Source organism: Ruditapes philippinarum, unplaced genomic scaffold (assembly GCF_026571515.1).
Source record: "Ruditapes philippinarum isolate M1 unplaced genomic scaffold, ASM2657151v2 ctg2898_1_1_1_1, whole genome shotgun sequence".
NCBI lineage: Eukaryota > Metazoa > Mollusca > Bivalvia > Venerida > Veneridae > Ruditapes > Ruditapes philippinarum.
Genome location: NW_026857691.1, coordinates 132,715 through 158,131, shown reverse-complemented (window position 1 = coordinate 158,131; position 25,417 = coordinate 132,715). Strand labels below are relative to the sequence as shown.

At 32.1% G+C, this 25,417-nt stretch overlaps 2 protein-coding genes across 2 annotated transcripts; both read left to right on the top strand.

Moving 5' to 3' along the window:
- Window positions 1–1,034: 1,034 nt before the first annotated feature.
- On the top strand, window positions 1,035–13,503 carry LOC132750608 (uncharacterized). Its single transcript, XM_060740619.1, has 6 exons — window positions 1,035–1,147; window positions 5,857–6,319; window positions 6,847–6,915; window positions 7,646–8,000; window positions 8,731–8,787; window positions 9,209–13,503. The coding sequence occupies exons 2-6, from the start codon at window positions 5,918–5,920 to the stop codon at window positions 12,070–12,072; spliced, it is 3,747 nt and encodes a 1,248-aa protein (XP_060596602.1). The 5' UTR covers window positions 1,035–1,147; window positions 5,857–5,917; the 3' UTR covers window positions 12,073–13,503.
- Window positions 13,504–15,055: 1,552 nt separating this feature from the next.
- Window positions 15,056–23,914, top strand: LOC132750607 (carbonic anhydrase 7-like). The gene is made up of 8 exons (XM_060740618.1): window positions 15,056–15,187; window positions 15,792–15,818; window positions 20,461–20,625; window positions 20,950–21,095; window positions 21,451–21,613; window positions 21,926–22,089; window positions 22,462–22,525; window positions 22,750–23,914. Exons 1-8 carry the CDS (start codon window positions 15,109–15,111, stop codon window positions 22,878–22,880), a joined length of 939 nt encoding a protein of 312 aa, XP_060596601.1. The 5' UTR covers window positions 15,056–15,108; the 3' UTR covers window positions 22,881–23,914.
- The last annotated feature ends 1,503 nt before the right edge of the window (window positions 23,915–25,417 follow it).

Below are 25,417 nucleotides of genomic sequence, written 5' to 3'. Positions count from 1 at the left end.
TATCCTTAATACTAATCCGCGAAGGCGTTATTGCTCGACCGTAAAGGTAATATTAAATCCAAAAGAATTCACAGATACATTTTTAGGCAATTACAAAAATCTTAAGCTGCGATTACAACAAACTGATTGCGATCGCCATAAGACAAAACGATTTCCGCCCGGTGCTTGTGCATGAATCGTCCGGGTACTGGGTGATGCTCGTTCGCTAACTGGTGTCGCAATTATTTTAATGTCCGGGCGATGTCCAATATATACACACCGGTCTCTCAAATATCGAAGTAAGACCGGTGTACACAATGGGGCGATGCCCGCCTGAATGTTTATAAAATCGGACGGCGTTTCTGTATCACAAACAATCATTCGATCCAATAAAAATCGCCCCGGCGCCGCCCGGGCGATCCTCGCCAGATGACAACTCACTGACCCCAAAATTTATCGTAAACTTTTAAGAAGTATTTAAAACACGACGGCGCCCGCACGATGACCAAAATTTTCAGCTGCTGCCGTCCGGTTGTCACAGTGGCCAGACAGACATCGGTCGATATTACGATTTTTTGGAGAAATAGACGCCGGCGGCCGTTTGTTATTTGTGACTGACCTGACGCACCAGCCTTCAGTTTAGTGAAGTGTGCTTTCTCTTATTTTTCATTCTCAGTCTCCTAATAAAAGGAGAAGACTAGTTATGCAAATTTGAATTGCAACTGTCGACAAATAGCTTGAGTTGCAGACGCACGGGGTATTGATAGTTTGGTTGTGTTTTTATTCAGAATTTGCATCGGACCTCTCCGTCTGAAAAGTTTAAATGTATATATATATATATTGTAGCCAATATGACTTGACCAAGAAACAAGTTCACGATTTACATAATCGATTTTTATTTTTAATATTCACATAATAATTTTCAAGCAATTAAGAAATATGCTATTTGGATTAAAATATTAGGCCTGATTCTATTAAGAACAAATACAGGGCATGTGATGTTATTTAATTAAGTTCTAGAATTACATTACATGAAAACTTTTTTATAATCTATAACATTAGCGGTTGTGATAACAAATCATTACGTCATATCCGCCTACGTGAAAAAAAGTTTAATCAAGGTGACTTTAATGTTTTAATGATACTTTCGGAAAACATTTTTAGCAAGGTAAGAATGCAATTCATCTGCTTGATATTGTTACATCTGCTATTTGTTATACATGTAAAACACAAAACGCTGAATTATACATAAAATATCTCAATGCCATTGTCATAGAAGATCGGTACTGTATGTTTATAACTTTATCGATCAGACCGTCTTTTGATCGATCTCAGCATGTATATATAGTTACTCCACCCTTCGTCATTATAAATCGAACACAGTAACATAACATTGATATTATTAAATCGATCGTACCATTATGATAGAGTGGGTTGTACAAGTTCTTCAATTATTAGCTCGACTATTCGAAGAATATGAGAGCTATTGTAGTCGCCCCGGCGTCGGCGTCTGCGTTGGTTAAAGTTTTTTGTAAAGTCAAATATCTCAATTATTACTTGAGATATTCAATTGAAACTTACAATACTTATTTATAGTAACAAGGTACATCAGATTGACAAGTTGGATAACTCTGCCTACAATATTGACAGAATTATGCCCCTTTGGAACTTAGAAATTTTGGTTAAAGTTTTTTTGTAAAGTCAAATATCTCAATTATTGCTTGAGATATTCAATTGAAACTTACAATACTTATTTATAGTTACAAGGTACATCAGATTGACAAGTTGGATAACTCTGGCTACAATATTGACAGAATTATGCCCCTTTTAAACTTAGAAATTTTGGTTAAAGTTTTTTGTAAAGTCAAATATCTCAATTATTGCTTGAGATATTCACTTGAAACTTACAATACTTATTTATAGTAACAAGGTACATCAGATTGACAAGTTGGATAACTCTGGCTACAATATTGACAGAATTATGCCCCTTTGGAACTTAAAAATTTTGGTTAAAGTTTTTTTGTAAAGTCAAATATCTCAATTATTGCTTGAGATATTCAATTGAAATCTAAAATACTTTTTTATAATAACAATGTACATCAGTTTGCAAAATTGCATAACTCTGCCTGCAATATTTGCAGAATTATTTGCCCCTTTGAAACTTAGAAATTTTGGTTAAAGGTCTTCAAAGATATTTACTTGAAACTTTACACATGCACTTAGGGTCATAATTGGAGGGTCATAATTGTATGTCACTGACCAAGTTCCATAACTCTGTCTTGCATTAAGGCTGATTCATATCCCCTTTTCTACTTAGTGTCTTGGTTAATGTTTACATGCACGTTTTACATATCTCAATAACTATTAAAGATATTTATTTAAAACTTCACATATGCATTTAGGGTCATAATTGTAGGTCACTGACAAAGATCCATAATTCTATCTTGCATTTAGGCTGATTTTTCTGCCCTTTTTCAACTTAGAAATTCATGGTAAAATTTTGCTTGTAAGCTGTAATCTCAATGACTACTGAAGGGTTTGTGCCTTTTTTGGACAATTTTATGCATTCATAATAAAAAAGCAGTGATTTACATGATAAAACATCTTAATAACAATACCTTTTCTGTCAAATTTATGTATTCATAGGTAATTAGTATTATTATACTCAATAAAACACCCTTGTGACATTACCTTCCAAATAGTCAAGCCAATACTGTATAATTAGACTCTCTCTAAGGCCTATAAAAAAATTAGCCCTTTTGTGAACTTAAAAAATTTAACATTATCAAGGCTCTTTTACTATCATGCACTTAGAATAGTCGAGCGTGCTGTCCTACCGACAGCTCTTGTTATTCATGCTATTTATCATGAAAATTTTGAAAACGTATTTGAATGTGTAATATTGTGAAGTAACCAAAAGAAAGCGATTTACACATTATCAATGGCACTTACAAACCACGTAAATTACCAAATCATGGTCAAAATATGCATAAATAGCCTTTACTGTGTTAGTAACGCAGTAGAAATATAGTTGTGAATACTGAAAAATCAGTCATTAATCACATATAATATGTAAAATATGTTTGAAACTTTTTACTTTTCCTTACATCTAAGAACATTTTCTCAAGTTTGATTTTATTGAAATATTTTGACTCATCTGGCGGCATGTAGCTTTAAAAGTGGATTCAAATTATGAAGATCTTGGGTTATTATGAACATGGTTTTTCGAGTTCAATTGTGCATGTTTTTTACTTTCAGAATATATTTGTGATTGTGTGTCACGTAACTTTTTATTTTCTCTTTTATGATGTTTTGCACAATTTAAAGTTAAACTTATGACGGTTAAAATGATTGTATTTGATTTTTAACTGTCATTGAACAGATTGAATAGTGTTATCAATTGTATTCTGTTTGCCACATTTTTAACAATTATATTTTCTTAATTACCCTATAATAACCTGTTGAATGCGAATGTGTGTATAACTATATAAATGTTTTCAAATAGTATTGTGTGAAAGAAATTCACGGGCAATTAAAATCCAGTTCTACAAACAAAAAATAAAAGAGAAAATGCCCTTTTCAAGGAGTCGAATCAGGGTCTCTACACTCACAGTAAGAACACTACCACTACGCTATTATGGTAAATGCATCAAAAACGAATGATTGATTAGGTGGTTAAAGATATTGCGTTTATATGAGAATTATCGACACCCTTATTTTTCAATATTGATGTAAACACATAATGAAAAGAATAGCGAATCCGGGCTGAAGAATAGCGGATCCGGGCTGAACTTTGGTTACGTTTTGAAACCTTTTGATTGTTACAAGTTATTTCATATTCAGTGCTATTTTCTGCGGTAGGCAAACATTTTATATGTTCTTAATCAGGTTTTACAACAATTTGTAAAACACATAATACCCCTCTTTATGTATGAATGAAACAAAATATTCATTTCTGAGACATTATGTGCCTTTATTAGAATCAGAATATTATTGATTTCCTGTTTATTTCGCATTATTATGTAAACAAGATCTCATATTATCATTCAGGGACAGAGAATAAAGTGGTTTTCTGTTTGTTTATTCATGATTATTTGAGTGTGACGTTTCATTTTATGTGACTGTTCACCATCGTTTTAAATTGACAAATCCACGGTGATAGGGCGTTTACCAAAACTTTTCGGCGCAACGTAAAAAAGTCATACTTCTAAGTGTTCTAATCGATAAACCGTATATTTCTTGACAAAATTGTAACGACGGGCCAATCGAATTACAGGTTATAGCTTATAAAATATCTTACTGCTAAACATTGTAAAAGTATTCCAAATTTTAAATTATTCGACAATTCATCGTTAATCTTGCACAACGCAATTCGCAAAGCATCACATATTTCGAAGAAATAGTGTTTACAAAAGGTCATGTTGACCTCGACATGACTGGTAGTTGTCACAATTACCTTTGCTATAACGAGGATGTGTTTATTTCTATGACCAGACGAACCCATATAATTATAATGGTAAACCATAAGTTCAAGGTCCGCACAAAAGGGTGTTTTTCTATTTAAAAAATCATGTAATATAAATTATGTTGAAAAAAGACCTATTGACACGAATATTGGAGCACCGCACAACACTGAATTAAAACACCGCACTTTTATTCCTTCAGACTGATAAAAACTTTGCACCATACTTTATAAGCAACTGTAGAATTATAGATCTACTTACACATATGTTTATTTGATGAAAGACTGTTCAGTTGCTGTTTTACTTTATGAAAAACTTTTGAAGGTCGAATAATGTCAAAAATACAATTTAGATAAATGCAATACTCCCAATAGATTAGTAAGTCGATTTTTGTTTCAATATTTTTCGAATTTCTTCAAACGCACAAACCCCACACGAAAAGATCTTTCTTCGACCGACGATACTGGAAAAAAATAATGCGATGTCCACATTTTATCACAAGACACTTGGGGGTTTGGAGCCCCAAACGCCTTCAAATCCAAATAAAATGTATATTTGACAATCCTAGCAGTGTCTGTGCATTTTAATTATTATTGACAAAGTTTACGGTGGCTCAAAGTACACATGTGGAAACATGTGCAAAAAGCAGGTTATTAAAGTGGTGTAACTGAACGGACTAGAAAGTCGTTATACGATGTTCTTTATATTACTTATTGTCTGAAGGGTTGAACTTTTGCACGTGAAAGGGGCATCAAATGTAGAACAATACAGTTAATATTGTATTGTATAACATGCTCCAAAATAATGATAAGAAAGACTCCACATGAGTCTCAAACCTACAGTTGCTGCACTTGAAGTAATTTCATACAAATTAATGCAAAATCACCTAGTAAAGTACACCAGCGTTTCACCCCATTCAATTTTAAATCGAATGTGTAAAAACACGCTTATTCTTATTTCGGTTAAGTACTGTCATGATATTATAAAGTACCATATATTTGTAACATATATATGCTAATATTACATGCTATATTTTGTTTTTAAACTTAATTAATTCATTGTTTGTATGTTTATTGATCATTTACATTTTAAAGGGACTCCATTGACGTTTTCTAACGTGACAGGACTGGGGATGCTTTCCCGAGATATGCGTCTATTTGATGTAGGTCTGGACCAATAAATTGTGTGCTGATTTTAAAATCATTCCAACGCCACGTTTTTCAAGAATGTGCAAAATGACCCGAAATTGAAAAGCATTGCAACGTTTTTCATATAAATCGGGATAAGACTCGAACAAAGAAATTCGACTTTCAATCTAATATTGAGAATTTCCTGATTATCCTTTACAGACTTTACATTTTAAGTGAATTACTTGACTTAAGTAAAGATTTCATTTTTTATGGTTGTTTTTTAGGCGTTCTGATCTGAGTGGTGCTCTATCAATATCTCACAGAAGAAATGTAATTTGGAAAGGAATGGCTTTTGCATTGCCGGTTTCTTTAACACCGACAGAGGAGAAAGCTGATTGTTTTCGACTTCTATCTCTCGTCGTAGACGGTGGAACATTGGTATTACGTCATAGATTTGATCAACTTATTACACCAAGTGACCTGCAAAATACTCTTAATGATACAAACACTCGTGGAAAATTGAACGCCTTACTCAATAAACGCGTTTTAACAAATACACAATGGAACTTGCTATATCCAACAACAGGTCGGCCATGTTCAAGCAGATTTGATGTTTCTCTACTGTACTGCTTGCTGAAATACATATGTGGACTTAACGAACAATCTACGTCGTGGAATGGTGTACCTCCTTCTTTTGACATATCAGTAGAGGCCGATGTTAACAGACTGAAACAATACCGAAATGATGTAAATATTTATCTTTTCGACTTATAATAATTATATATGTTTCCAAATATGCTACATGTAGTATAATAACAATTTATAATTGTCGATGGTATAATTTTCTTTATATTTATTATTATTTTTATTATTATTATTAATTTATTATTATTATTATGAGTATAATAGAAACGGCAAAAGCCGTCCATATGGCAAATACGCCGAAAATAACAGGGACGGCATAAGCCTATGGCAGAGAAGGGGTTAATGATTTATGACTGTTATTTTTCTGTTTGTTGTTATGACCAGTTGCATATTATATGCCTTGGTTTAATAAAAACTGAAACTGATTTTATCAAAATGAAAAGTTTTATTTTGTAATAATGTCTTCTCTGCAAGAAATAATTATCAAAATGAAAAGTTTTATTTTGTAATAATGTTTTCTCTGCAAGAAATAATTTTAAATTTAAATTTTTACAAATAATTATTTTACACAGTCATGTTTGATATAGATATTAAATTTAAAGTCTGATACAATTATGTGCGTGTTTCAGGTAGCTCATTTGATATCTATCTCATTAAACAAGGGTGAATTTAACAGAAAATGGACAGAAATTGAGAAGGTAAGAAACTGTGTCATATACTGTAATGTTGTAAAGTGTTAAAGAAGTTGAATCGAATGAATTATGTTATTATAAAACTATTTGCTATTTGCCAAGAATATGGTTGCGTAAGGGAGTTAAATACATAGTGCTGAGGGGAAAGTAGTTTGAAGCCACGGACCTTAGCCACTCAACCCCCCCCCCCCCGCCCTGAAAGTTAAACACAAGCTCTGTCTGGTGTTTGGTGCTTAAACATTCTTCCTGTTTACTAAATACAGTTCAGTTTTGGAGTCTGTTTAACTTTTATCTCTTACAAAACATGCTGAAACCGTAAATGTTTAGCCTTTGTCATCACTATAGAACAAGACTAGGCGGGCGTGACTGCTGTCTTACCAGGCTGTATACTCTAGGTAGCTCAGTTTTTTAGCAAATTAAGTGATAAATATTCATAACGTATAGTAAAGAAAAGAAATTGAACGAAATCTTTTTATCATTATTTTATACAGTTTTAATAATGCATAACAATCATTTATTTTAGATATTTTCTGAAAGTATCTTCAATTATCATATGAAAACCTCCTTCTGATCCGGTTTCTTTACTAGAAATCGAAACATGACCACTAGACAAAGTGCTCCAAGTCTCTACTAGCATCTTACTTTATTAATAAATCACAATAAAAACCCACATATAATAAAATTTCGGCCGATTTCACTGAACCAAAAATAACATTACTTTATTCTGGCGTTTTAGGTAATTACACGTCTTGGGGCAGGTCTTCCAAACTTGCAACAGGAAATCCAGAACCTGAAGGAAAATAGTATTGATCCAGAAAAAGAGAAAACTTATCAAAATGAAATAGCAGAGTGGGAGAAGATGGACGAGAGTCTGACGGGTGAGATTGATGACTTGAAGACCGAGGTTCATGATAACAAAGAAACTCTAGAAGCATTGAAAGAAACTGTTGAAGACAATAAAAACTGTTGTTCTGAGAATTCTAGAAATATTCAAACTCTTGAACAAAAGCATCAAAAACACGTCGAACATGTCGAACAGAAACTTCAAACTATAGAAGAAACCATTACTACGTTTTCATTGCAATCTAGAGGTGAGAAAAACAAAAGTAGATAGAAATCTGTAAATGATTGTAATGCTCTAGGTTGATGCCCACTTTCAAGATGTTAACATATTTTCATAAAAAAAGAGAAAAAAGGATTAAACATAAAATCATATTCACTCGCTGCAGTATTCTGTTCACAGGCTGTATTGAATTTTCCCAGTCTAAAACTAGATTGAGACAATACATTTTGGACTGTTAATTACGCGTGCACATAAAATATTTATTGTGTTTTGTTCTTTATGTCATATTTCTGGATTAAGATATCATATTACTTTACTATAATAGTTTGCACCGCAATGATGTGTAAAAACTTGAATTACCTTTGTTTGCGCAGTGTTGGCGTAGTCATTGAACGCCTGGCGTCATCATGTATATGCGTTTTTTAACCGCACTTCACAATAAAAAGTTGTATAAGGCTGATTTTTTGTGAACTATTATAATAAAGAGAACTATTGAATATGATGTGATATTTACCGGCAGATAACATACTGACCGAGGCGATAGATCATTTTTCCTTTTAATTATATACTATTTTTCAAATCAAAGCAATATAGCATATATAGTAAAGTAATACTGACTTTATAAACAATTTGAAACTTTAAATGAAATGAATTAGAATAAGAAAGATTGTTATTCGAATAAGAAATATTGTTATTCGAACATAAGATATTTTCCTTTTTATGAATAATGATGAAATATTAATTATTTGCATTTTCAGTACAAGAATCATCAGTTAGTGAAACACGTAACATTCCTACAACTGGTAACACGACATGTAAGTGTGTATGTCTTAGAAAATATATACAACTGAAACAGAGTAGTCAAGAATTGAAAAAAAGACGAGTGTGGCAAATATGAGTCAGTGCTTATTTATCCTTCTTTGAAGCTTCATATGTAGGGGAATTTTCTATACTGTACTGAATTAGATTATATAAGTATCAGAACGGAAACAATCCTTGTTGAAGGATTAAAGACTGGTTTGCAATACATTTCCATTACATTCTTTTCAAATGGTGTGTTACTTGAACACCTGAAACAGTTTAATCACAAAGCCACCTTTTGATACTTATTATACATGTATTTAAGAAAATTATTGTTATTTCAAACGTTATTATTCGAAACAATAAAAACGAGACATTGTGTTTTTACGTTGTGTACAATACTCGATCTAATGTTTACACTTTTATCAATTGCAGCAGTGACAAATTTCTATATAGAAGACATTGAGCGTGATGATGTTTATGTAACAACACAAACCCATAAAAAGGCGAAGGAAAAATTTAATATCACCGGCTGTCTGATATTAAGTGGACTTCCAGGTGAAGGCAAGACAACTATGGCAACTAAACTGATCTCAGAGACAACACCAAAAGGTTTTTGCCGTAAACTGAATTGTCCTGCAGACTGGAAAGATGTACCGTTGAATAAAGAGACGCCAGTTACAATATTTATCGATGATATATTTGGAGCAGGTGCTGTAAATAGAACACTTCTAGATGATTGGTCACAGCTTTTGCCAGATGTAGACAAAGCCATCAAAGCCAAAGCAATCAAAGCGATGATCACAACCCGTCATTATATCTTTAAAGAAGCAAAAGAAAAGTTAAAATGTTTGAAGATATTAAGAGACGACAATGTTCAGATACTGTCATCATGTGATCTCACCGATGACGAAAGAATCGAAATGCTGAAGAGCCATTTGATACATTCAAAAAGAGAATATAATGCAGACCTAATAAAAAAGTGCAACAGAGGGTACGAACGAGAGTCTTATTACATGGGTTCAATCCCGTCAGAATTTGGAGAATTTAAGGCAATGATAGGCTTTCCGGAAATTGTTAATCTATTTGTGAAGAACGATCATCTTTATTCACAAGGGTCAAACTTTTTTAGCGAGCCATTTTTATTTTTCAAGAAGTGTATTGAGGAAATATTCCTAGACAAGGAAAAGTCTCTTGCACTTATACTTGTTTGGACCAGACCGGGCAAGAAATTATTTGTTGCTGACGTTGAATCACCAAATATCTCCAAAGAAATAAAAGAAACAGTAGCTAAATTTGGTTTTGAACTCGGCAGTGTGACAACTGAAACTATTTGCATGTCATTAGAGTACCATAAAGATGGATTTTTGTATTTTAACTCGTATGATGGCACTTATGGATTCAGTCACAATACTGTGAAGGACATGGTTGGGCTAGTCGTTGGCAAAGAATATAAAACACTTGTCTTACAATTCATTGAATCTGATATTGAATTTTTGAAACAGTTTGTCACAACAGATAAAAAGAAGGATGATGGACTCCATATCTATATGGAACCGTTTAGATTAAAGGAAATCTGCAAAGTAGTATGCAAAGCGATGGACGCAAAGGAACCAAACAGTAGAATGAGATATCTTAGAAGAGACTTTATAATCTACGAAAGATTCAAAACGTATGCGCATTTTGAACCAGGATCAAATGAATTGTCCGTTCGTACGTCTTTATTGGAACTTGATTCTTTCAACAACAAATGTTTTGTCAAAATATTTTGCGAAAGCAACGAAGGCCAATTTATACTTTCTAGACCAGTGGAAATGATGCCGCAAAACTGGTTCGATTTCGGTTGTGACCTCGACTTCGGAGAAAGTTTTGCAATCTACTTACCAACTCTTGCACTCCTGTACAAGAGCTCACTGCTCATAAAAAGGGTTTTAGAACAAAATTTTCCATGCATACACAACACAGATTTTATAAAATCAACCATGCTAATAGCCTCGCAATGTGGTTTTAAAGATGTCCTTGAACTTTTGGTACAGCGAGGCGTTATTGTTGATGAAAACGCTATATTTCTTGCATCGGCAAACACTAACAATGAAAGCCTTGAGTATTTACTGCAGAATTTTACTGGAGATTGCACAGAATGTCCTCATAGTATTAACAAAAACAGTCCACTTATTGCAGCTGCTAAAAACGATAATCGAGAGGCAGTTGACTGCATTAAGACTTTAATTCGCCATGGTTGTAATGTCAATTATAGGAATAAAAACGGCTGGTCAGCCCTTGATAAAGCCGTCATGTATGCCGCACCAGAATCGTGTAAAATTCTTCTGGATAATAAAGCTAACGTAAAAAACAAAAGTGCGAAATTCAAGCGAACGCTTTTGCACATAAATGCAGATGTTGGTAATGCTAGCATTACAAGTATACTTCTAGAGCACGGATTAGTGGTCAATGTAAAAGACTACAGGGGACATTATCCAGTACAATGCGCTGCATTTAGTGATAATGTTGATATTGTTGACATTCTATTGAAAGCTGACACATCAAAAGTAACCCAGAAACACAGAGTTTCTTATGGTAAAAGTTCCAGAATCAAGGGCGGCAGTTTGTATCATATCGCTGTTCTAAATCAAAGTGTTAAACTAATTGAGTGTTTACTTCAAATTAATGTATGTCCCAACGTTCGCGACTTCTACGGAAGAACACCGCTGTATGTAGCCGTATACGGATTTGAAAAAAAGAAAGAAACGATACTGACTTCGGACGAAAACAAGCAATATGACGTGATTAAGAAGCTTTCCGAGCATTCAGATGCGCATATAGCTGACCACAATGGATATACACCTTTACATGCTGCGGTTCATAAAGGTAAAATAGAGGTGGTAAAGTTGTTAGCTCCTCTATGTGCTGTTAACGCACGAGACAAATACGGGAAAACGCCGCTACATACGGCATGTGATAAAGTAGATTTCGAAATATTCAAGGTACTTGTTGAAGATTATAAAGCCGATTATCGTATGCGCACAAAGGCTGGCCACTCGATATTTTACATTCTAGCTAGAAAGACTGAATGGAGAAATATTAGAAGAAGATACCAGAACGACCAACGTGTAACGAAATACATGGTAGAATATCCTCGATTACGTTCATTCAAAGAGGTTTTTGAAAAGAAAGATCACACCTTTCTGGAAGAAGTAACAAAAGACATTGTATTGAGTGGACACCCAGATGACATACTTTTTACAGAACTCGGATATGATCCGGATAAATATTTTAAAAGTTTGTTTAAAAGAGCTTAAACATTGCAATGATTATTGATAAAAATCGTCCAGATGCAAAATGTTTCTGCTTAAGATAGAATTGCAGCTTTATAAATTTCGCATGGTTCTTTTCTCTGTTTAAGTAATTAATGCCTGTAAAGAAATAAACCTACGTCTTGATTTTTTGAATTGAAGTAAACAATTTCTGGCGTAAACCATAGATAAAATATTGATTTTGGGAAGTGCCTAAATACAGCACCGAAGAAAAAAGTCATCAATTTCTGGCAAAACCATAGAAGATATGTTTGAAAGCAAACGTGAAATTATTTTTTCCGGGAAGTTTGTAAACACTTTTGCTCGGCATGCAAGTTATATTTGAAATTACAGTAAATAAAACATACGATGATGATTTATATAAAGACTTGCAAAGAAATAATAACATAAATAAGAAGACAATCACACGAGATATTTACAATTACGAAGAAAATATGATACATGTAGAAATATTCAAAATTGACGAATAACGACGACATGACATGCATAATTTAGTTTTGATAAAAACTTTAATTTGCTGATTAATGTGTATAGAAATGTATCGATAGATGAAATAACAGTGTCATATTTTATTGATACTGCCATGTACTCTTAGTCGAATATTGTTTAAAAGTGTTATAGTTGAGGAAAAAGAGGAAACATATAAATGTCATGTTTTGACAATCTGCAGCTGATTAATATCGATTCATTATCGGACACAATTTTAGAGCAAGATCTGTTCATTCTCTTACAATCATCAGATGTAAGTAATGACAACATTTTTTCCCCTTAAAACTGTTCGTTCAAAAGCTGTTAAAAGTAAGCTGTTTATATGGTAGCAATAAAGAAATTGTTTGTAATTTGATAAATATTCTGCTTGAAAGTTGTTAAGCATGATAAGCAAATAAATGCAAGTTGGTACGTTTAGCATAGATATTAGTAGTAGAAAAATAATTAAACTTTACTAAAAACATATATTTTATGATACATGTATTACTCTGTCAATAAAATATCATTGCTGCTTACCTAAATTTACTATTCATTTTACCCATTTTATGGGAAAACCCGTACGTCTATGCGGAGCGATATTCTTAATAAATTTGATATAAGGTAAATACTCCAAATTTTCATTTAAGCTGCACGCCTCCAGATGAGTCAAAATATTTCAAGAAATTCAATCTGTAGAAAAATGTATTAAGATCTAAAAATAGGTAAAAAATTTCAATATTTGTTAATTATTTACATGTTATGTGCGATTAATGATTGATTTTGCAGTATCAATCATTATTATTCTACTGCGTTACTAACGCAGTAATAGGTGTTTATGTATATTTTGACCTCTTTTTGGTAATTTACGTGGACTATAAATGCCTTTTGCAATGTTTATATTACTTTCTTTGTTTTAACAATATTTTACTTTAAAATACATTTTCAATTTTTTTCAGGAAAAGTAGCAGCATGACTTTGGAGGCATGCTGCTTTAATGCATTACAGCATTTAAACTTGTGAATCATCTAATGTTCCTATTTATCATCGTAAAATGCACATGTTGCATGTGTTTAATATCAATTAACACGTGGCACTTAACAGGCTTCTGATGTGAAGATACGAAGTGGTTAGGCAACTTCAAAAAGTAGCATATGCAGATAACATTACAGATATTAATAACAGTACTAAAAGCTGACACTGTTTCATCAAATATGGTGTATTCTACTGAAAGGCAAATATATCATTTTTTATAGTTCTTTGATGTCTATAAATAGGACATCCGTAAAATAAATACCTGTCAGCAAACTAATTTTTATTTATATTTCTGATGTGCTGTTTCAGTTACGTACATTGTATTAGATAATAAAGACAGAACACGATTTCAGTGTAACAGTTACAAAGAAGTATTTGTGTAATCATTTTTTACTGATCCTAAAGAAAATACCACATGTTTACTGTCTGACAGTATGTTTTACTGATCGGTTAACATACATATTCCAATATAATTCATTTCATAGACCGATTCAATAAGAGGATAAAGAATATAATTTGCAATACCCCATATCAAAAGGCATGTTACAGAACAAAAAAAGAATCCTGAAGTAAAAGAAAAATATTCACCTGAATTGGTGATATGGCTTAATCTGTATGATGATCCGTTAGACATGGGCTACAAATAATCTGAATTAAAGTCACAATACTGGTCAACATAATGTTAATAAAACAGTTGTAATCATAATCTTGAATGGAAACATGTAAGAGCCCCACTGTATACAATTGTATGACACATGTATGATAACATCTTTAAACTAATATTTTGCGTAAAGTGTCGATGGAACCGGATTTATTTTTGTGACGGCAAGTACATGTATGTGTTGTTTTTTGTGTGTGTCTTTTTTTATTCGGAAGGAAATGTAATTTGCATATCGGTCTGTGCATGATTATAACTACTGACTGCAGAAAATATTCACGACGGAAACATGAATCATAAAATATATATTCAAAATTGTTTGTTTAATAAAACAATCAAAAGCAAGAAGTTCATAGCGTTGTTGGTTAAATATATTCACATGTCAATTAGTTCAACGCATAAAATATAATTCAGCTATTGTAATGCAGGATGTATTAATGTCAATAAAAGATTACACTTGTCATGTTTATATGAAAGGTTAAACTGTATGAAAATATTAATTAAGTGCAGTGGAAACCTATGAATTACCTACACAAGTGGTGTATATGACAAACAAAATGAATGTTTCAATTTAACTTGTCTAACATACGGGTAAACACCAAACATGTGTTTTTTTCTGACACTACTATGTCATGCAACCTTCTTAAAACATGCATCTCTGCATTGCATGTATTTCCTAATGGACATGTTTGTCAGGATCGAATACATATAATTAGCAAAGAAAATTTGAAATAATACGTTTTTTATAAATATATTAGATGTCGGTATTCTAGTACCTTAAGGTTTGTATTTAATCCTTATAAAACACGGCTGTCATTTAACATAAGGACCAGCTTCGAAAGAACATCAATCGTTATGTGAACATGAATTTCTGGATATTTTATTTGATAACTCTTATTATATTTTTGGTGACAAATGCAAACGGAAAGGGTGGTCACAACGGTAAATAAATACTTTTTGTGATATAATGCATGATATACATATTGCCAAGAAATTGCGATATTGTGATAAGAAAACATCATATTGATCTGAAAATAAATTATAGATTTTTATCAATTTGAAAAACCAAGCATTGTTCAATGAGATTTAGTTTAGTTTTTTATATAAAATCTGGTTAATGTTGGGAAAGAAAATAGAAATAACTATGGATTATATATAAATAGAAAAAGGAAAAAATATTCAGAAGTAGAATCTATCACTATATTAGCTTTAACTAATTTAGTTGTTGAAGGTTAAGTTATGTGTATTTCTGAATTCTTCAAATAAATCTTTAAAACATCGATAGAGAACAATACATTGTAGAAACCAACGGTAAAACATTGATGCCTGAAAGAGTATGTTATGAAGAAACAAAAACGAATGTGGCATATTTATATTGTATTTTGATACAGCAAATATTATCATCATCCTAATTATGGGATATTATCGTCATCCACGTTTCCATAATTATGTTCAATGAGCGCTTTTGCTGTACATAATCATATTGTTTAAAACTTTTTGTTCAATTTTAAATCGTTTAATTCAAAAAAGTATTTTGTTTTTTCAGTCTATGAAAATGTGAATGGAAAACCAGGTATTTATTTGAAGACATCCAACACAATACATCACTTGAATCTGTAACCTATTATATTTCAATGGCTATGGCGATAAAGCAATGTACTGTTCGTATTACTTTTTTGTATGCCTGTTTCCACTGATATATTTCAGTTTGTTCTCATCTGAAAAAACAACAGATACGACTGAAATTGACAAGTCATTTAAATAAAGTAGTTGAGTTGATTAATGATATCAAAATATTCACCTATGTCAAAGAAAATGGAAAAAGTCATTTACCAAAGACAATTTGAATGGAAGTGTTTTTTATTGCTTTACATGTTGAATGCCAATGCTAAAGTTCGCTTAATTATAGACTCCTTAACGTTATTTCATCAGTGCGTCTTAATTTTGTTTTAAAGTGTTCTATACGAGTATGTCCACCCTTACACTTTAAATATAAAGTATAGATATATGCGTTTAAATTGAATTAAATTTCATTTCATTTGTGAGCAAACTGAAAAGTACAAAATGTAAATGTGCCTTTCTTCTATGATTTATTTGTCGCCATTATCATTACATAATCATAACTGGCTAATTATATATGGCTATAAAATGTCAAAAGGAGACATTGTTAAAGGAAGTCAAATATATTTATAGCTTTTATGACCAGTTATTGTTTTGTACTGAAATTCAGATATTGTTTTTTGGTAGACTTTGAATACATAAGTAATTTTCATTGTCACAGAATAATTGAACAGTCTCATTTTTGAATGTAATTGGTTTAAACAATATTTATTTTCCAAATAGATTTACACACATGTTGTACAAAATTACACAATCTAGTAATAACAAATAGAAATATAATTAAAACAATCATTGTGTTAGTATAGCATACAGAATAGAGGATAAAGCTTTGTAGCTTATACTAAGCCTCGCTTCTGTCTGTCATAAGAATCTGCACTGACGATATTACTTCATTTGAAACATTTTTGAACCGGAACAAAATAAATAAACGAAATGGTAGACCTGGTTTTAAATAAAGAGAAAAACAGATAAAACAGACAAAAAAATCAAAAAGAAAAATGTTTTGATTTTTAAAACATTTTAAGTTTAGTAATTATCAAAGAGAGAAAATAAAGGTAAGGAAAGTCCATGAAGTAAAGTTAGGAGGGGAAGAAAGATTTGAGATGTGTGGGTCTTTTTCAGGGACGAAGCGATAGTGGGTTTTAATTAGCGCTTAAATCTTTGTGTATGTGTTATAAAGCCTTGCACATGTTTAAAAATAGTTTCGTTTTTGTCCGAGTCAAGAGATTCATTTCCAAACAGGAGAATGTTTTCAGTGATTGGTGTGATATTGCTGAGGTTGTTTAACATGGTTGTTCTTTGATTAGTATACATTGGACATGCAAGAAAAAAGTGTTTTGTGTCTTCAATTTCTCCACAAGTGCACAATGGGCTTTCAATGATATTTTTAGAAAAAAGATGTTCTTTAAGAGAACTGCAATGCATTCGTAATCTAGCATGTTAGATAGACACTTCTCTGCTTCCAGTATAATAGTAAGATGGAACTTTTGTTATGTCTCTATTTAAAGCATGTTTGAAAGATGATAAAGTGGATGAGTTTCGGACGTCGGGTGCTAAATTATTCCAAGCGTTAATAGTTGATGGCAGGAAAGAATTGGAAAATAGCTGAGACTTACAGTGGACGTTTCTGATATTTTCAGAATTGCGAAGCCCATAAGGAGTTTCACTACCAACTGATGTTGGAACAAGATTTGAGAGATATGGAGGAACGAGAGAGTTTACCATTTTATAGAAAAGAATGAGTTTGTGCTTAGTCCTTCTGGTTTGGAGTGGTTCTAATGCAGTTTCTTGATATAGTTTAGAAAGAGAAACAAGTTGAGTAGCACACGGAAATGATTCGAGCGGCTTCTAATTGGATTCGTTCAATGTCTTCTTGTTCGCCTTTTGTAATGTTGTCCCATACAGTGTCAGCATATTCAAGGATTGGACGTATAAGGAAATATATATTATTTCGATAGATTTCTGTCAAGGGTAAATTTGAAGGTTCTAAGAATATTTATACGCTGCCACGCTTTGTTTTTGATGTCTTGAATGTGGTTTGACCAGGAGCCATTTTCTGAAAAAGTAAACCTAAGTTTTTGTGAATATGAACGTTTGATACAATTGTATTATTGAAAATAACAGGTGGATGAACTGCTTTATTTTGTTTTCGTGTGATTATAAGGGACTCAGTTTTGGAGGGATTGAAGGAAACAAGCCATTGATGTGCCCAGGCATTGATGTTTTGAAGATCTATGTTGAGTTGTTCAGCAGCAGTAACTGGATTTTCGACAATGATATACAAAGTTGTATCATCAGCAAAAAGACGTATGGGTAATGAGATACTGGTTACAATGTCATTGATGTACACTAGAAACAAAAGCGGTCCAAGAATGGAACCTTGAGGAACACCAGCTGAGATGGTTACAGTATCAGAGGAAGTACCAGAGACAACAACAAACTGTTTTCTGTCTGAAAGATAACTTTCAAACCACGTAAGGATTTGACCGGAAATACCACTTTGATGTAATTTAAAGAGAAGACCACGGTGCCACACCCTGTCAAAGGCTTTTGATATGTCACAGAAAACAGCCCTGACTTCTTTCCCATCATCTAGGGCTTGACAGAAGGAATGATAAATGGAAGTTAGTTGATTGACAGTAGAGTCGTTAGGCATGAAACCAGATTGCAAGGTAGAGAAAAAGTGATGTTCATGATAAAAGTTGAAGATGTGTTTGTGTAGGATACGCTCAAGAACTTTATTGAGGGCGCTAAGTAAAGAGATCGGTCTGTAATTACTAATATCTTGTGGGTCATTTTTCTTATGGATAGCACAGACTTGAGCAATCTTCCACTCTGGTGGAACTCTCCCTGACTGTATTGAATAGTTGAAAAGATTACACAGAGGAGTAGATAGTTCGACAGATAGTTGTTTCAAAACAAAGTTGTTGATTTTGTCTGGACCTGTGGCTTTGCCGGCTTTCAGAAGTAGAAGTGCATCAGTTACTTCGGTCGGAGTTATTGTTAGAAAATGTAGTTTCGGAGCTACTGGATTAACACAAGTGTTTGGTAGTTGGTTGTTGGCTTCATTTAGTTGAGTTTGCGCTTGGAAGAAATGATTTAGTGCGTTCGCCTTATCAGTGTTTGTTTCAAATATTTGATCATTATGTTTTAGTGCTGGAATTTCTTTGGATGTTTTGTTTGGTTTTATGAATTGTTTGATTACTGTCCAAAAGTTTGAGGTGGAAATGTCTGGGTTTTTTAATTGTTGTGCTAATTTGTTAAAATGTGTCTTCTTTGCATTGCGCACAAGAGTTATGGTTTTGTTGCGAGATTGTTTATATGCGGTCCAATGTTCTTGTAAGTTTGTTCGTTTAGCTTTATCATATGCTTGTTTTCTGTGTCTTATTGCTTTACGAATGTCATTGTGTATCCAAGCTGGTTGCGATGTTCTAATAGTGACTGATTTAGAGGGAATACATGATTCACAGAGAGTATGAAGTGCATTTGTAAAGTTTGTAGTGTAAATATCAATGTTCTGATTAAAGCAAGTATTCCAGTTATAGTCCAAAACTTTTCTACGGAGAGAGTGAAAATCACCGGAAGCATAGTTCCATATCTTGCGTCTGAAGGTATTGGATTGTCCTTTTTCATATCGAAGGCAGCAATAGACTGGACAATGATAGCGAATATTCTGATCAAGAAAGGGCTCACCTACTCCACTAACAGACACAAGATCACTTGACGAAACAAGGAAAAGATCAATGAGAGATTGAGAATGCTCTGTGAAGTGTGTAGGCTCACAAATGACTTGGGTCAGGCCAAATTTAATTGAAAAATCTTCTATTTTTTTCTTTGTCTGAGGTTTGCAATAGTCCAGGTTGAAATCGCCTGTGATGATTATGAATGTAATTAATATAGGTAGATCCCTAGCTGTAACCTTTTATGAGGCAGGCGTTCACGCAATTAAGTTCTACATGATGCAGTTTGCCACACAAGCAAAGTGTCAATAAAAGATGCCACAATTTAAACTAGGTTTATTTTAACTTTAAATAAATGTAGAGAAAAGAGAAAATCAGTTGTGAATTTTTATCAAGTTAAGGTATATGCCCTTATCAAGATATATTTTTTGTTTGCTATATAATATGTATCATATGAGCATCAAACAAAGCAGATCAGATCATCATGTTCATTACAAGTGCTAATTTTGTTTTGCTATTGAAATCACATAATATTATCATGACACCCTGGGTAACGCTGGTTACAGTATTCTCTTTTTTTTACTGCCATACATAAGTGACAATCGCACGTAAGCTATATACAAGGTAAGTAAAGCTTAACTCTCTGTTGTTTGATGTTTATTATATTCAATGATAATTAAAACTGAATCAGACATATGACATCTTTATATCTTATGAATTATAATATATTTAATTAGCATACAATGATGAGTTGAATATTTAATGTTCTAATTAAATAATGATTAACAAGCTAACGTCTATTGAGATCATCAATTTGAAAATTTGTAAAATCAAATCTAATGCAGCTTACAGTTAATACATTATTTTTTTTTACTTTATTCATTTAATATGCCATGACATTTGTATCTTTCCCAGGACCAGACGACTGGCCTAATCAATATCCAGCATGCAAGGGGCTGGCCCAGTCACCCATAGATATTAAAACTCCCGAAGCTATTTACAGTCCGTACCTTGAAAAGTTTGCTTTCAGCAAACCAACACCAAGATCAAAATTGATAGTAGTAAACAATGGTCATTCTAGTAAGTAGCCGTTAACATGGTAATGTTTTTATTTGCTACAATAACATTTTATCCATTTAAGAACTTGTAGTTCACAATTAATATAATTAAATAATTTTGAAATGTTGGGAATTTCACTGATATAGATATTATATCAACCATATTAGTCGAGCATAGGCGGAACAAAATATATTTCATAAATATTTCAGATATTTCATAAATTTGCATAGATCAAGATAAACGTTACTCATGAATTCAAAGGAATATGAATCTATTTCTGTAATTGTACGATCTATAATTTTCACGTCTCGTTTATTTGTATGACACCATTTTTTCCAAAATTAGTCCAGGTAAACACAGAAGGTAATTTCTTTGTATATAACGGAGGGTTACAAAATGTATTCAGTACAGCACAGTTACATTTCCACTGGGGAGATAACGATCGCCATGGATCTGAACATACTATAAATGGTGTTTCTTTCCCATTAGAGGTAAAAAATGGAACCCAATATCATATATTGGGCATTTTTTAGTCAATTTATTTTGTATTTGTTTAAATTGAGCGATCCTGCATATGGGCATATACGAGTTTATTTATAATCAAAATAATTACAGCGAAATATGTCGCATGACAATTTGTCAAATAACAAAACAACATGATTTAACAGCTTGAACAATTCAATTTTTGGGTAGGTTATTTTTTTCGGCAATTTGATTGGTAGTTAAAACAATTTGATTCTCAAAAAAGAGGTATTAAAGGATAAATATTGCTAACTTTCTCCATTTAGAAACCGAAATATTTTTTTTTCTGACCTAAGAATTATTTTTTTTTTAATAATGTTTTAGATGCATATTGTAAACTGGAACTCGGACAAATATAAATCTTTGAAAGAAGCCCTAAAACATTCAGATGGACTTGCTGTTCTAGGAGTACTTTTCGAGGTATCGACAAAGGACAACCCTGTTTTAGACCCTATGATACAGGCAATCCAGCAAGTAAGAGACCCAGGTAAAATAAACCTTTCAGGGTATTGCCAAAAGTACCGATATTATTTGGATGGAGCCCCGTGTTAGTGAAGTATTCTAAATTAAACTTCCGACAAAATGTTGCTATGACATAACATACAGAAGAAGATGATTTTGTGAACATTGTGCAGTATCTACGCTTTTATTATTTAAGTTATTTGCAAAGTCTTATTTTTTGTATGTTTAGCTAGATATGAAATTTTATTTCCCTGCTGCCTAATATTTTTCTTTTGTGTACTGTCTGTTTAGAAAAAATGACTATAGAAGTTTAAGTTGTAATATTTATCATAATTAGATTGGGACAATCGCGTCCAGATTCCAGCTGTTCCTATCACGAAGTTGCTGCCTCGTAACTCTCGCCGATTCTATAGGTACCAAGGCTCCCTTACAACACCTGGTTGCCAAGAAAGTGTCATATGGACAGTTTTTGAAAAGAGAGCAACGCTATCAGAGAGACAGGCATGTATAGTATTTATCATTATATGCCAAGTTTACATATTAATAATTTTCAACTTACATACCAGTCATTTGATATAAATAATTTTACACACTTGTGCCTCATACATAAGTAGTTTTACAGGTTTGTTAAAGACAAACAATAATACGAGAAAAAGACTTATTTAGATAGATTTAAATTCAATCCAGCGCTTTATTTTGCTACATTTAGGCCATATTAGATAATTAATTTATAATATATTTTTAGTTTTACAGGTTTCTAGAGATAAAATTAGTTAGAAAAAAAAACCATAAAGTCTGGCATCTTGATAATATACATGTACTACTTATTACAATTTATGAAATTTATATCAATCATATATTTACTTGTTCCAGTTGAATGTGTTCCGGCATTGCTTATTCCCAAGCAAATCCAATCACAGTAGTTCAACTGGGCATGGTATGTAATAAATATACACTTCAGTTTCCTTGAATTACAATAACTCGATAAGAGTTCAAAACTATGGCTATCTTATCTTGAAATCGTCCTAAAGGAGTTGCTTACCTTCTTCATACTCTTTATTTTCTGTACCTTTTATATTTGTTTATTTTGTAACAAATGGAAAAGGTATCTATAGAATGTTTCACATGTACTTGATATATGTTTTGCCGATCTATTTTCAGTAAATCACGAGGGAATGAGAGAGGCTTTAGTTAACAACTATAGGCCAGTACAACCACTTAAAGGCCGACATGTCTACAAGAGTTATGATGCTTTCTTCCCCGGAACACAACTTTTTTCTAAATTATTCTGAAGCATAACACTTTTAATGTAAACAAACTAAAGAGAAAATATCTTACAATCTATGAATTACCGGTACCAATATATATTTTTAAATATTTCAAAACATATGTTAATAAAATATTATTCCGTAATACATATTGTCTTTGGATAATTGTATTAAATTATTTCAAATCATTAGCAAAAAAAGTGTAATTTTATAACCATTTCAACTGTTGAACAATGTAAAACATTTTATGAAAGATATTACGACCTATTTTTGAACTACTGACATGTCAAATGTATCCATGAAAATCTTCTAGAGATGTTAACATTGAGAAGACATTATAGTGTTGTATTGCGTCAATCAATTTTATGGCAGAATGAACTGCTATTATTCATTTTGGTTCCATGCTAGTGTGATGTTTGCCATGTGTATTTATGTAAAAAGAATACGTACAGTTCTTTTTTTATCTACATGTATAATAGATGAAAATTAATACCAATTTTAGTATTCGAGTACTCGGTCATAATTCTGATAGAGTACCCTGTTACTCAGAAGATTTCTTAGGACATTTAAAGCTATTTATAATGTGATTATACAGTATTTACGACGGAAGCATCGCAAACTGCTTGATTGCAGTATAATTAAGCATATTTTGGAAAACTCTACGTACGTGATTAAACACTTCATGCAATAAGGACGTTTAATATTTTAAGTAAATCATAGTTACCTCTTATCATCTTGTAATCCGACAATGTCAAGGATAGTTGCCTAATCTATAAAAATAAAACACTACCAAACAGTATAATCTCTGTTTATAAAGATGAAGAGAAGCAAAATTGAAGTCTTGTTGCAAAATTGAAACACAACGAGTGTGTACTTCTAATAGCAAAAGGAAAATCGTCACATATCTATAGACAGATAAATAACATTTCATAGAGTTAAAATAATAAAAGTCATTGATTTTCAAAAATACAATATAAAGAAATGCTTTTAATATGTCAGCACTGCATGCTAAAAGTATGTTGACTCTTATTTGAAATGATTTATTGATAATACTCATTTTCTTATTTCTTCTAAGAAGCTCTGTTTTTCTAACATATCTGGATGTCTCTCATAATAATGAAATGAGACTTCTCTTGTATAAGATGATACATCGCACTCTCTTAAACAAAATAAAATTTACCTGCTAGTGCATTACAATAAATACAAATGCTTTTCTTTAAAGGAGCACATTTTACGTTCTATATTTAGACAACATATATGTTTTTTCTGATATCACTTAAGCTTAAATAATATGGATGCAGTTGAAAATTTGAATTGCACCAATGAAAAGTAGCTCTAGTACAAACGTGAAGCCTGCTAAACCATTTTGTAAAAAAAAGAAAACTCTTATTTTATTATTTGCTTAACTTAACCTTGAAATACACATACATTTGTATCTCAAACATTTAAATTTCATTTTTTAATTATTAATTTTCATTATTGCCCATTGTTTATGGCACACGCAGTTTATTACTTGGGGATCCTACTCCGCTAATCATGGAACGGTACTAACGTGTCACATTGAAGGTTCCATGATAATAGCAGTATAAATAAACCTGAGATGTTTCTTATTCAAACTTTTATTCCGGATGGTCTGATACGTGGTCCTTTCCAATGAGAAAATAAAGTCGGACGTCGGACTGCCTGGTATAAAATAAAGTAAACAATTCCGTTTATACCACTTTGAAACTTGAAATTATTCAAGACAAAGCTTTTTTCCATATCTAGTTAAGCTGAATTAAAATCATCATTTATGACACATGCTATATGTATGTATATGTTAGTGTTCATCCGCGCTGTTCTACAGAAAGTTTTAGTTATAAGCGTTTTCATTGGATGACAAATAATGCTGGATAGTAATGAAAATTTTTAACTGGACTTAAACCATTTTAGAAGCTACAGATTAACAAAATTTCATTGGTTTCTATGAAAATGGTCATGAATGTATGAAAAACAATTAACTTTCTATGATTCAGACACATGAGCAAATGATGATCTGATTGTGTATATTTTTTTAAAGAATACAATGTACCTTGCGTGATTCAAAACAGATAAATCTTAAGTTAATTTTAACTTACCATTTAGAAATATAAGCATTTAAAACAATACATGTAATTTTGTCAGTAAATAAATATAACGTGAGGTGATAAATAGAGAGAATAACTCCCAACATTATCTCCCTTCGCAAAATACTGAAGATGATTAAAATAGTCCCAGACCTACATCCATCTTAGATATAATTTCAATTCTCGGGTTACTAATACGCGCTAGACATTTGTTATTTTTATGTTAAAGTATATATTACAATATAATTTAGTACAGCTGTTATCTTTAATACGCAGAACATGTTTAAATACAAATAAAATAAAATCATCAAATCATAACTCTCAAAACTTCAACTCAGACGGATTTTAAATGCACTTTGCAATTGGTAATGTATTATATTTATTATATCATTGACTGAAAATTATATCATAGTGTCTTTTAAGGTTTTTGTTTGATTTTGCTACTATTTTTACTAT

Excerpts from the sequence above, each read along its gene's own strand:
- LOC132750607 (XM_060740618.1), top strand. The coding sequence starts at position 15,109 with ATGAATTTCTGGATATTTTATTTGATAACTCTTATTATATTTTTGGTG. Across the intron at positions 15,819-20,460 it reads AAATGTGAATGGAAAACCAG|GACCAGACGACTGGCCTAAT; the intron begins GTATTTATTTGA and ends TATCTTTCCCAG. Across the intron at positions 21,096-21,450 it reads GTGTTTCTTTCCCATTAGAG|ATGCATATTGTAAACTGGAA; the intron begins GTAAAAAATGGA and ends ATAATGTTTTAG.
- LOC132750608 (XM_060740619.1), top strand. The coding sequence starts at position 5,918 with ATGGCTTTTGCATTGCCGGTTTCTTTAACACCGACAGAGGAGAAAGCT. Across the intron at positions 6,320-6,846 it reads TGAAACAATACCGAAATGAT|GTAGCTCATTTGATATCTAT; the intron begins GTAAATATTTAT and ends TGCGTGTTTCAG. Across the intron at positions 8,001-8,730 it reads GTTTTCATTGCAATCTAGAG|TACAAGAATCATCAGTTAGT; the intron begins GTGAGAAAAACA and ends TTGCATTTTCAG.